The sequence below is a fragment of the Anguilla anguilla genome, chromosome 2, assembly GCF_013347855.1.
Source record: "Anguilla anguilla isolate fAngAng1 chromosome 2, fAngAng1.pri, whole genome shotgun sequence".
NCBI lineage: Eukaryota > Metazoa > Chordata > Actinopteri > Anguilliformes > Anguillidae > Anguilla > Anguilla anguilla.
This window is the reverse complement of record NC_049202.1, coordinates 66,291,827-66,304,619: the sequence shown is the minus strand read 5'-3', so window position 1 is coordinate 66,304,619 and position 12,793 is coordinate 66,291,827. Positions and strand designations below refer to the sequence as shown.

General features: G+C 43.1%; 2 protein-coding genes across 2 annotated transcripts; one reads left to right on the top strand and one right to left on the bottom strand.

Annotated features, from left to right (window-relative positions):
• Nucleotides 1–1,028: 1,028 nt before the first annotated feature.
• zgc:158803 (LUC7 domain-containing protein) lies at nt 1,029–8,463 on the bottom strand. The gene is made up of 10 exons (XM_035407115.1): nt 7,792–8,463; nt 7,002–7,096; nt 6,745–6,843; nt 6,402–6,512; nt 6,161–6,304; nt 5,162–5,338; nt 3,553–3,719; nt 2,923–2,952; nt 2,660–2,809; nt 1,029–1,903 (listed from the first exon to the last, which is right to left on the bottom strand). Exons 1-10 carry the CDS (start codon nt 7,850–7,852, stop codon nt 1,666–1,668), a joined length of 1,272 nt encoding a protein of 423 aa, XP_035263006.1. The 5' UTR covers nt 7,853–8,463; the 3' UTR covers nt 1,029–1,665.
• Nucleotides 8,464–10,030: 1,567 nt separating this feature from the next.
• On the top strand, nt 10,031–12,494 carry smdt1b (single-pass membrane protein with aspartate-rich tail 1b). The gene is made up of 3 exons (XM_035402592.1): nt 10,031–10,217; nt 11,361–11,500; nt 12,244–12,494. Exons 1-2 carry the CDS (start codon nt 10,050–10,052, stop codon nt 11,496–11,498), a joined length of 306 nt encoding a protein of 101 aa, XP_035258483.1. The 5' UTR covers nt 10,031–10,049; the 3' UTR covers nt 11,499–11,500; nt 12,244–12,494.
• Nucleotides 12,495–12,793: the final 299 nt, after the last annotated feature.

Sequence of the window (12,793 nt, the reverse complement as noted above, 5' to 3'; positions counted from 1 at the left end):
TTGCTGTGACTTATGTGCCATGGTGCATTGGACTTCTCTAGATACTAGGAGGCTGTGTACTGTACAGTTTGTATTTCAACATAAAGCTGTCATTAGTTTATTACTCATATTCCTGCTCTAATTAGGTAAGACCATTCCAGAGTTACTATCTCCGCTCACAGTCCTTGCTGAAATGCACTGTAGCAAAAGTGAGAATGGAGATGGGCAAATACACCTTTTCCCACAATGCACCTTCCTCCTGGAATGCACTGCAAGAGACCCTCAGATCAAGTGTCTCTTCCTCAGTTTAAGGCTCTGAATGAGCACAGTATACATGACAGCCATATCTGCTTTCACCTAGGATTCAAATTGTGACTTTATGTTGTTTATTTATTGCTTGGTTGTAACTTGCCAATTTGTTTTACTGTCCTGCTGAGCTTTTCGCCGGGCCACCCTCGCAAGAGGTTTTTCGCCTGATGGGCCTCGCCTGGCTAAATAAAGGTTAATAAATAAAATGTAGCATCGATACAACCTTCAGTAGGTAAATCAATACAAACTTTCCACTGAGAAAGTGTATCTGCTGGGTCAGGCAAATCACTGCCGAAGAAAACACTGAGTGTGAATTCCCTAACCCGACCTCATCTGGCACAGTGAAAAAACACCACAGAACAAGATTTACAAGCCTGCCCCTCCACTCCCTTCAGCAACTGATACTTTGCTACTGTTTGAATGTGTAGCCACACCCTGTCAAACAAGCAACACAAACACCGTATGCCAGGAATAGCAGACTGTAGGATGAGGCAATAGTAAAAATATAAGGGAAAACAAGGGGGGCTAGTTCATTCAGGCAACTTACAGTGCCCTCCACATTTATTAGTACCTTTGTGACGCAGAGAAGATCTAAGAAACAAGTACGCATCAGTGCTTCTTAACAAAATGGAAATGTGTCAAATTAAAATATGACAAAGTTCAGCGCATGCACATTCAAGCATTCACAACCTCGGAACTCACAGCAGTCGTCACCAAACAAGGAAGACAAGAGTCTGAGGGTTATAATGGAAGCGGAACATTTATTCAGTTGGTATAGACCATGGCAAATACAGGGTCCCCAAAAGTGTGTGTGTGTGTGTGTCTGTGTACGAGACAAGTTTTTGTCCAGGCCTTTGTGTGTTTAATGTGTGCTGGTCTTCGTATGTGTGCAGTGCAATTCTGAATCATTATAAATCAGGCTGTGATTGGTTTTCTACACTTTGGGGGATCGGATCCCTGTCTGTAGGATTTCACGTCCATGTGCGCAAATTCCTTTCTATACAACCACTAAACGATTCATGTTATATTTCAAAAGGGATCAGAAAAAGGACAACAATAATAGTAAAAAAACAAACAAAAGAAACATATGTTCCATATGAAATAAACTATCAGGGATAGGAGGTACAACTTTCTGCCTCTCACACACTGAGCTACATCCTTCCCTCCACAGCCCTGTAGGGCCTTCATCTCATTTCATCCCATCTCCAGTGAATTAATTCCCTCCCCATCTTTCCGCACTGCACTTTATCCTCCTCCTCCTCTCAACAGTGTAACTACACGTTTTCACACAACTCCTTCTCCCATCTCCCCCTTCCCCCACTTCTATTTTCCACCCCAACCCCACTCCCCGCACAATCCTCCAAGCTGCCAGTGGCTCTAGATCTCCCCGGATTCTCTCTCCTCAGAGCTGGACTGCCGCTCTCTTTCCAGCGACAGCGACCGCTCTCTCTCCCGCGGCACGTCCCTCCCCCTCGCCATGTCCGGGGAGGCGGACCTCTCCCTTTCCGTCCGCTCGCCTTCCCTCCAAAAGTCTGCTCCCGCCCTCATCACTCGCTCGCTCCCTCTGTCCTGGGACGGCGACTGCTCCCTCTCGCGGGGGTGTGGGGATCTGTCTCTGGAAGGACGAGGATGGGAAAAGAAACAGACATCACCAGGTTGCGCAAAACCCAAGGAGCCAAAATGGCAGTGCCTGTTCTTGACCCAAAGCAACATGACAGTTAACGCTGCGCGATTCTTCAGTTGTGATAGCAACAGTTACCCACAACACAGAACCTGTTTTTATTATCAGTTTTGCCGATTAACACGTTTACAAATGTGACATTTAGACTACTGGTATTTTCCTTGGGTCATATGGCATGCTGACATCATTTTTAAAAAGTTGAAGTTAAAAAAACTTCTGTTTCGTAACACAAGCGTGAGTATTAATAGAAAAACTAATGTGGGACAGAGAATAATGAGGATTCTAGTGCATGAGGAGAACGTGCTATCACACACACACACACACACACACACACGTTCTGACTTCTTCAAGGCTATCATGTCACAGTGACTAAAAACAATGGAGAAATACAAAGACAGCTTTCTGGGGAGAATAGGAACATGCGCAGGAGGGGCTATGCACTCCCAATAATTCTCAGATAGACAGAAAAGCAATTTAAAATGATTTCTTAAGGTTACATAAAAGCGAATAAATATGTAAAATAAGTAATTTCTCATTTTTCCCTTACGACACACACACGCACATAGACATGCACACAGACATGCACACACACACAGGCAGGCAGATAGTCAGGCAGGCAGGCACACAGACACCAGAAACAGAAACAGAGGCAGAGACTCTATAACAATATTCTACTCTCAAGGCCTGTACCTCTTCTTCTTGCTCCTGTGGGAGTGGGAACGTGAACGATGTCTCTCTTTATGCCTGTGCCTCCTCTCTCTATCCTTCTCTCCTCCCTCTTCCCGGGAACGGGAGGAATGATGGCGACGAGGGTGATGGGAGGACGAGCTTCCACCATCCCTAGGAGAGAAAAATGAAAATAATGTACACAAGCAGTGTACACAGCCTGCCATCACAGACACTGACACTGCTCGAGAACAATTGACACTGCACAGGAGTAATCTCTGCATTACCTGTATCGTTCTCCACTTCTTGACCTTGTTCTGAAAACATAATTTTAAAAAAGTTAAACACAGCAGAATGAAAGCTGAATAGAGATCTAGTTTGCAGCAATCTACGCTTCAACTTAAAACAGTTTCTGTACAGAAAACTACAAAATGCCTGATTAACACCTGAGGGGGATTGCTGGATTTGGACCTAAATCATGTTGGTAGTTCGTAGGCATTTAACCTGAACAAAATTTCAATCATCTGAATCGAAGATCGGCAATTCAAGTTATACAAAGAACCTCCTCAGAATTTGCATAACAAGCAGTGGAACAGCAACAGTATCCAGTATCTATTACCACACAGACTCCATTTTAATTCAGATTAGCCACGTAATTAAGAAAAGCATAACAGAAAACAGCCAATTAGAGTAAAACAAACTATACAGGTTGAGCAGAAAAATAGAAACATGGTCAGTAATTTATAGGTTATTTTTCATACACAATATTTTTTTATCATATTTCAAATAGAACAGGAACTTTTGGTGAGCTGCTGCATGTTGCAACTGGTGGAAAAAATCAATGCATCAGCAGGTATGGATGTTTACCCTCGATTCTCTAAAGCACACAAGTGTGCACCACGAGTTCTACAGCTTACCTCCGCCTCTCTCGTTCTCTCTCTCTCTCCCTCTCACGCTCTTTCTCCCTCTCGCGCTCCCTCTCCCTCTCCAGTTCCCACTCCTTCTGTCTCTCTCTCTCCTCCTCTCGGTCTCGTTCTTCCCGTCTTCTCATTCGCATTCGCTCCTGCTTTTCGACAACTGCTTTCTTTTGAAGACAAAACGAGAGAAAATTACTACATCCTTAAAATCACATCATTAAGACAATGCACTCAGTTTATTTACAATGTGCAAGGCTCTAAGCGGAGTAAAATAAACAATCTCTAGCACACAATACTGAAGTTAAATTAATTCCAAGGAAAACAATTAGAATTACAACGCAACTTAAATCAATGAGCAACTAATTCCAAACATTTCAGATAAACCGCGTTGCTGCAAAATCCTTTGGAAAATTCACACAACTCAACTGAGTTAAGCAAGTCGGGGAAATAAAAATAGAATGGGCTAATTGGCGCAAAAGATGACAGCAGGGATTAAAATTTGTGTGTCTATTTTTAGCAGCCATGACAGCTAATGAAAGACAGAGGCTCAGGAGGAGACAGATAAATATTATTACATATGAGAGAGGAGCGAGGCAGCGCGGGCTTGCCTGCCCACGGAGGATTATCTGAGGGAGTGTGAGGACACTGAACGGGCACAAAGTGACACGGTACATTAGCAGCAACGTGAACGGATCAAACGCTGCCGCGGGGAGCCTGCGAAGCTAGCGGCGCGGGGCGGAAAGGAATTAGACAAGCAGCAGATTCGGATAAGCGACCGCGACACGCGCGCAGCTAAGGAAGGAATTAAATGCCACGCTCTAAATCTCGCCGGAGAGGGAGGAAGGGCGAGTCAGAGGAAGAACTGTCCGAGAGAAGTGAAGGATTACAGATTGAAGACTATTGTTTTGCAGTCAAAGACAGGCTCAACAGCTGTTCTCTGGGGGTTACAGCAGCAGGTCTTAGGTCTGTCCAGGCTAACAGACAGATTAGATTTTAAAAATCTGTCTATAGACATATAGACAGATAGTCAGATACCTCTAGAAACTTTCTAACAGTCGATTTTGACTTTATTTAATGTAAAGAATTCATCATTGTAAACCCCAATTCTTTTTCTTCACACATACTTGTAAACATGCTGGCCAATATTCAGTTAAAATGTTTAAACTCTCAGTGCCTCCTAGATTTACCAGTGAGGGAAGTTTTATGAATTAATGATTCACATTAGTTATAAATGGAAATAGTTTGTATTAACAAACGCAACTGTGAAACATGGTCACCATATAAAGAGAGTAACGTACCAAACTATCCTATATACTGTCAAGACCTGGGTCAAATACTTGTTTGTTTTGGATTCAAATACTTTTCTATAATTTTTCTGATCGTGTCTGGTGTATTGTAATCAATTAAATACTCTCAAAAAGTGCAAAGCCTGCCTTGTAGTCGTATTGGCAGGCTCAATTCCACCAGGCAAGATCAACAGAGCACAGAAAAGTATTTGAATCCAAAACAAGTACATGTTTGGCCCAGGTCTGGTACTGTCAGACATGTGTACGTGCAGTAAAAACATATACAGTGAGAAGGTCCATAATGTCACTGTGAAATCACTCACCCTTAGTCTTTCCAGCTTCTCACGGATCTCAATAAAGCCCAGGTGCAGCTTCCCGCCAAAGTGGTCAGCAAGGCGACGGTCATTGTCATGGAGACCCAGGTAGGCGGAGCAAACCTCACAGACCCGGAGCTTCTGCTGCTGGAAACTGGAAGCTGGCATTGAGTTTCTATATATATCCTGTGGGAAAAAAATACATAGAATAAGACACAACTCATTAATATTGATAGAACAGTTGAACACGGGAGTGCTCATTACTATTATTGACAGTATTATTGGCTCCATGAGTGTCCAGGTATACACAGCATCTTGCTTGTGATGCATTTCAATAGAAGAGAACACCGAGTGAATCAATACACTGTGGCATCACATAATTCTGTCTATACCTAGACGCAATCCTAATAGCCTCTTTATTGTCCAGTAATAACTACTATACATTTTACATGAGAGATTCCGTTCTTTTGAAGGGTTAACATGCTTTATCCATGTAATTGCTATAGTTTACTTGACAGGTCATATTAAGATGTATTCTGACCTATTCAGCTTCACTTGTTATTTTCCATCCAATAAGGGTTGGCTGAGTAATCGTTTGTCAGGTGCTAATATATCATAAGCAGGGGCCAATCCCCAACTCCTACAGGCTTGGAGCGAAAAGCACAAAGGGAGTTTGCAGCTGGACAGTGGGAAAATAAGTTTTACTTTTCTACCTAATGAGGGGGTTCTCCTTGGTTGCACAGCCTTCCCAGGACAGTTATAAAGGATAGCTGTAAACAATACATTCTAGAACGCTGTTGATTTTTTAGGCAGACGTGGTCTCTCTGCAGAAGTAAAGACCTTTTAACTGCATCTAGTGTGAAGCGTTTCCCTGACTGGATTGCCTCTTTATTACAAGATAAATTAGGGCTGAAATGAAAACCTACATGATGGTAGATCTCCAGGTTACCACCGCTATATACAATTCCACACAAGCCGTGGGGGGGAAGGAAAGGACACGCCTCTCACCTCCGCCTCTCTCTTCATGGCTCGCGTCTTCTCCACCTTCTCCAGCACCTGCTGCGCCTCGTCCACGTTCCCCTCGCCCCCCAGCTGCTCGGCGCGCGCCAGGAGCTTCCCGATCTCCTCGTTGAGCTCGTGCACTCGCTCCGCCTGGCGACGGACACACAGACAGGCAGAGGGGTGAAGGCGGCGTGCGCGCCGGGCCTAGCGGGCGCGCCGCGCGGCGGCGGGTCGGGCGCGGGCGCACCTTGGCCGCCACCTCGGCGCTGATCTCCTCCTGCGTCTCGGCCAGGCGCTTCTTGGCCAGCTCGGTCCGCCGGTCGCAGTCCGCGATGAAGGACTGCAGGTGCTCCGCGGCCTGACACACAGAGGAGGGGGGTCAGAGGTCAGCACGACGGCTACGCCGCCAAAGAGAGGGGGGCTGACGTGCAGCGAGCCCACGGACACACGGAGAAGGCCCACGTGAGACAGACCACGCAGCAGCAGCAGACAGACAGACTCACACGCAGCATGGAACAAAACACAGTAACAGACGAGGTAACACAAAGTATTACAGAGGGCAAGAGCTAAGAGCGGGCACTGTAACTCACGTCGAGCTCGAAGAAATACTCCTGCTGCTTGGAGGCGATCTCATAGTCGGCCCTGAGAGCCAGATCGTGGACCTTCACGCACTCCCCCAGGTCCATGCGCTGTAATATCAACCCACCACGTTAGCATGTACACTACCCCCGGACAAGACAGCATCCCCCTGTCTCAGCTACCCACTAAGCTCGCATTCCAGGGCAATTAGCATAATGAGAAGCCTACTCGGCCTAATAGTCACACAGTGGTCGGGCAGTCTACTAACCGTGCCTGAAAGTATGTCATGAGGACAGGAGTCAAGAAGGTGACTTTTGCACACTCGTTCGTCTGAGAACTTGATCCTCTGCCGCATGCTGTCCCCTGTAACCAGTAAACAAATCGATAAACGAGAAAACAAGACGCCGGTGAAAATAAAATTACAGCGCGTATGCCCAATACAACACGGGCCGCGGAACAATCAGAAACACTGACAAGCAAACCACCCTGAATGTGAGAAGTAATGCTCATTCATACGCTTGTAATGATCGATACCCTCGGTCGACAGTCAGTCACAGAGTAAAGTTGCCAGTGGCAGCAGCCCAACTCCACAGTTCCACCTATCATAAAACCTGAAACTGTACAGCACAGTGCTATATACTATAACTTACTCACGCATAACTGTAGCATCGATCGCGATGACCGTAAATGACATTCGTACTACCACTACTACTAGACTACAAGCTAGTCTAAATGCAGTGTTGCACACACCAGCTAGCCAGGTATCAAGTTGCAACTGAATGAAACGGAACTGAAAGCAGTTAGGCTGGTCTAACGTCGCCATTTAGCTTCGGATTTGGGTATGCTTAACAGCAAATTACGTCTTAAATGAGGACGTTTTGAGCTAGCCATCTTCCGAGATAACTTCAGCGTACTCGAGTAACACTGTGGCAGTATCTAACGTGGCTAGCTAGCTAGCTACATTTTACGACGTTGACGGCGCTCGGTATGTACAGATAGCCAGCTAACAAAGTCAAGTTCTCTGAACTATTTCACACATTTTCCTGTTAGCTACTCACCATCTCTCCCGGTACCCATTAGTTGGTCTAGCATTGCTCGCATTTGCGCTTGAGCCGACATCTTTCCACTGACAGACCACGCCGGTAGAATGCATACACAATACACTCCCTCACCAGACAGGCCTCTGTGGCGGACTGATAAGTTTTCTGTTATGAAGCACCAACTAACTAATGTTAACTGGTTAGCTTACTTAGCTACAGCCGTCCACGTTTGCCTCACTTAATAAATTAACAGATCCTATTTTCCCACCTATATAAATGTATATTTCTCAAATCTGCACAGCTAACTCAACTATCTATTTGAGTGCATTGCTGGCCATAATGTACAGCTCAGTGTGAAAGTGAAAGCAGGTTGGCGCGAGTAGCTAGCTAGCTTATCAAAAGTTAGCAAGCCAGCTAACTAAGAAAGCTTTATTCTTGAATACAGAAAATGAACTTTGTTGAAGCCGGGGTTTTCTCACATCCTCCCGTAAATAATAATTTAAATTTGTTCATGAATGGCTTTATATCTGGTATATAACTAGATAGCTAACTAGCTATCTTTCCCGATGCCCTGAATCTCGAAGAGAAGTGCTCGACGCTTCCTTATCGTCGATACCGCGGAGAGCCTTCTGGAGTACAGGGAAGAGCTCCTCATTCTCGGCTCGAAGACAGCTACGACAGTTTCTTTGTCTTCTTCGGTGGATTTACGGGGTCATATTCCAGGATACACTTGAACACCGCCAACTACTGTGGTGGAGGATAGATCTGAAAATAGATACGGTCAAAAGTATTTTGAGGGCAGTAAATTTCTGTGCCCATTAAATTTCTTAGACATATCACAATGAAAAATACACTGTATCGCTGAAAATTCTGTATGCTGAAAACATATTGTACGCTACATCTGCTGAATATGTCAGCCAAACTATTAAAATGTATATGTATAAAGAGCTTTAGAACCGCATAGCCATTCACCCGGTGGATAGATGTGAATTTGATATGCTTAACCATACATAATTGAAATATTGCCTGTTTAACATCAAATGTCGGCAGTGCTTTCTTGATGGGACTTCAGAAAGATCAACTGCTCGTTCCAAAAAACATTAGTGTGGGATTAACATTAACTGATCAAAACCATATACAAGGCCTGTGGCGAATTCTGTTTCAATTCAGTCAAATCAGGAAATGAATAGATTCAATTAATACATTTTAAAATCTCCACATAACGTCTTGGGCATTTTTCGATTAATTAATTGAATTTTAATTAGTTTCGTATACTCTATACATTGTCTAGATATCGTATTTAATACGCTAGCAAAATCCAGTGTGTGCGTCAGAAAATCTGTCACCTATAATTATAATAGCCGCATTACCCTCTGGAGACACAGTCACTAAAATTAGAGAGCAGTGTGGTAATTAAAGCAATTTAAAGAGACTGAACATCCCTCTCATGTACAGTCGATAATGTAATCATATCGTCAGCACAGACAGAAGCAATGCGTCACCCTTACTGTTAAGTTTATTTTATATTGACCTCTGACCTCTGGTCAATAATAATGCATTTTGATACGCGTGTTGAAACCTATTTTTATACGGTCTGCGGTTGAAACCGCTTAGTTTCTATGATTATCATATGAATATTTATGTTTAAATTCAGATGGAAAACACTCATAACGTGAAGAACATGCAAGTGAGGATGAAAATTTAAATTACCGAGATGTACTGAGAAAGATAAATAGACCCACAATGGAGAAAGGGAGAAAGTAGGCTACATTGATGCAGGGCAGGTAAACTTCATGATGGCAGGACATGGAGGACAGGAGAAGATGAGATATAAGATGGCTGGAGAGAACGTAACAGCTGAGGAAAAAAAAGATAGAATATGTGAGCTTTTACTGTAAGTCAGGAAGAGAGTAGTAGGCCTAAAGGAAACCCAGATATGTGTGTGAGAGGCACATTTATTATATGATGAAACATAGATTCCTATTATATACCCTGCGTTGTCTGTTCAAATCAACCAATGAACACAAAATTATGGCTGACCACACAGTGACATCGTTTATTATTCTTAATAATGTATTTTAAGATCAATTTTTATTTATTAGACATGATGTGACAGTTTTAAGGTTTTGCCGCCGCAGAAAATAGAAGTTCACAAGCATTGTATAGGCCTATGTAATTGCACAATTTCATTCACGTCAAATGATATCATTCGCACCGACATGCTTTGTGGTCGAGGCTCAAGCCCACCACCTACCGTCTGTTTATTTTCTATTTCAATGCGGAGGAAGATGGCAATGGCGTCGGCTGTGTGCAGCCTTTCAAGGCGTTTTGTGTTGAAAAACACCCGGGTTTTGACTCATCACATTAAATACACCGGCACAAAGGTTTCGATTCGAAATGCAGTTACAACGTCTTCGGGCGCCGTTCTCCCTAAGCCTGTTAAAGTAAGTTCTTGTGCATGACAAAACGAATTGGTCTTGGTGACATTTTCATTTCGATGCAAACGGCATACCTTGGCTTGGTAACATTGCGGATAACAATGATCCAGGACGGCCTGGCTCATCAACTAGTTCCGATTTTTGGCTAAATTTAACAGTTAAAAAAATAAATATTAGATAGGCCTATTTATAAATATAGCTTAGGCGGAAGAGGCAATCGCGTGGACAGAAAGGCGAAAAATGGAATGTGGCTGGTGAATGCATTGCCTACTGATAAGAGGAGAAATTAAGTCTGAAACACTTAATAATAAACACGTTATTTCTAGTAATCCAGTTACTGTCCTAGACCTCGACTAAATAAAACTCTAACCCATTCTCTGTTATCAGTCATTGTGCGTTCAGTTGGCGACTTGCCGTTTATAATAAAAATAAGTAACTCTTTTTCCAAATTAGCCTTACGTGCCTCTATCATTTAAAGGCAGCTAACGTTTATATTTAGACACAGACGAGTAGCTTAAACCACAATCCCGCTTTGAAATCAAATTCTCAAACCGTTTGCATGGGACAAATTGTCTATCAAGTCAAGTGGAAGGACTAGCCTCATTTACTTCCTATATTAATGTCAGGCATGCTGAATGTCACGCCCTAAACGAAGCTAAACCTGAAAATCAAGGGATATGTTTCCTCCTCTGTAATTGGCTGCAGAACGTTCTGTGAAGTCGTTTTCCAAATGATTGTTCTCCCGGGTGATTTTGAACCTTGTGGTGTTTTCCAGGGGTTCAGATAAACGCCTCAGCCCTTCAGGTGTCACGTCAGGATGTTTTAAAATTGTAGAAGTATCCATTATGTTGGCTTTTTTAAAAATAAAATTTATGAATCTGTAACATGCTCCTGTTTTGTTTCCTCATTGCACTTTTTAAATGCTTAAGGTTCATGGGGGTGCACTCCACTTTAATGGTGTCAAATGTAAAAACCTTAAGACTGACAATGCTGGTCTTAGACAGTAATTCACATGTGTAAACTAAATTTTGATGGTACCTTCCACTCTCAACCTATATCAGCACAGCTGTTGAGGGTTTGGTTACCTAAGCTGAAGTTAGATGGGGCACCTTGCACCCTTAAAGTGTCCTCTGTCGGCTTGTTTTTCAGACCTCCTTCGGTCTTATCCGCATGACCATTGTCGTCGTGCCCTTCCTGTACGTGGGCACGCTGATCAGCAAGAACTTCGCCGCCCTGCTGGAAGAGCACGATATCTTTGTCCCCGAGGACGACGACGACGACGACTGAACGTGAGTTTGTCCGACGCTTGAGCTCTTTCCTTTTATTACACCCACAGCAAGTAAAATTGTCTTTTATACCATGTAAATAAATGCCCCGCAGATGCGATAGGTTTGTGCAAATGTTTTACTGAAGCGCCACACTGAAAATATGTGGTTTTGTATTGTAGATGCCACACCTGTCAACCAGCATGACGTCCCTAAATAATCCATTTGTTGTGGCATGTACCGCCTTGCCAAAAGGCCTAGTCCTTTGGTAATGTTAAGTGGGAGCCCAGGGTTGGTTCCCACACCCAATAAATGAACTGCACCTCCCCGAAAAACACCCTGGGTGCCACATTTAATTGTTGGTTTTGGCAAAGCTAAATAATTTCAGTCAAGACTGATTTACTAAATCCGGGAGTTAAGTGCATGGCTGGAACTTGCAGTCCCATGTTCTTGTTGAATTTATCACATCTTGATTGTTTATAGCAAATTTATAATAACAAAACGTACCCCTCTGAAATGCATCATTGTCAGCCTTATTGTGAATATCTTAACGTAAATGTCATAGTGTATATTTGTATTCAATTTAGTGTATTCAGTGTATATTTAAACGTTACACTGTAAGCCTTATTCATAGTGTATACCTTTGTTTCATTGATAGCCTTATTCACTGTTTTTCTCCATGTGTTCTCCCTTCATTGTATCTGCTTTATTCTTAACTCTCAAAAGTTTCAGGTGTACTTTGACTGTAATTTATTTTGCCCCAACAGCATTTGTTGAAGTAATGATGGCAAGCAGAGCAAAGGAGAAGAAAAGAAAAGGGACAAAAGACAGGAGAACTCGACAGTGATCAACGACGGTTTTGACTTCCTAAGATTTATCTCCATTGTTCCGTTCCCATGGTCCTCTCCTATTTTTTCCAGTTATTGGGAAACTGGGATTTTTGGCCGGTGCCACTTAGGCCTCCTTCTATGGCATGTACAGAGAGCTTTACCGAATAAAACTAACCAGTGTGTCTGAGTGTCTGTATGTGTGTGCTTTACTTCAGCAGTACTTTCTTCTGTGGAAATGTTGCTTCGTCTCTGGATTGAAAATGTGTACAGTGGAGAAGTTAGGCGGAGATGGTTTTTTTAATGAAATGACGGACAGGTGACAGAAGCCTCTGGGATCGACTGGAGACCTTAAAGAATTTGGGAGGAGTGAATGTGAAATTCTTTTGTCCAAAAACACGAAATTAATTAAAATTCAATTAATGAAACACAAAAGGCTACAGCAGAAGTAACCTTTTTGTAATTGATCACAAGACCAGGATACTTTTCA

Excerpts from the sequence above, each read along its gene's own strand:
- zgc:158803 (XM_035407115.1), bottom strand. The coding sequence starts at position 7,852 with ATGTCGGCTCAAGCGCAAATGCGAGCAATGCTAGACCAACTAATGGGT. Across the intron at positions 7,097-7,791 it reads AATGGGTACCGGGAGAGATG|GGGACAGCATGCGGCAGAGG; the intron begins GTGAGTAGCTAA and ends TACTGGTTACAG. Across the intron at positions 5,339-6,160 it reads CCATGAAGAGAGAGGCGGAG|GATATATATAGAAACTCAAT; the intron begins GTGAGAGGCGTG and ends TTTTTCCCACAG.
- smdt1b (XM_035402592.1), top strand. The coding sequence starts at position 10,050 with ATGCGGAGGAAGATGGCAATGGCGTCGGCTGTGTGCAGCCTTTCAAGG. Across the intron at positions 10,218-11,360 it reads TTCTCCCTAAGCCTGTTAAA|ACCTCCTTCGGTCTTATCCG; the intron begins GTAAGTTCTTGT and ends CTTGTTTTTCAG.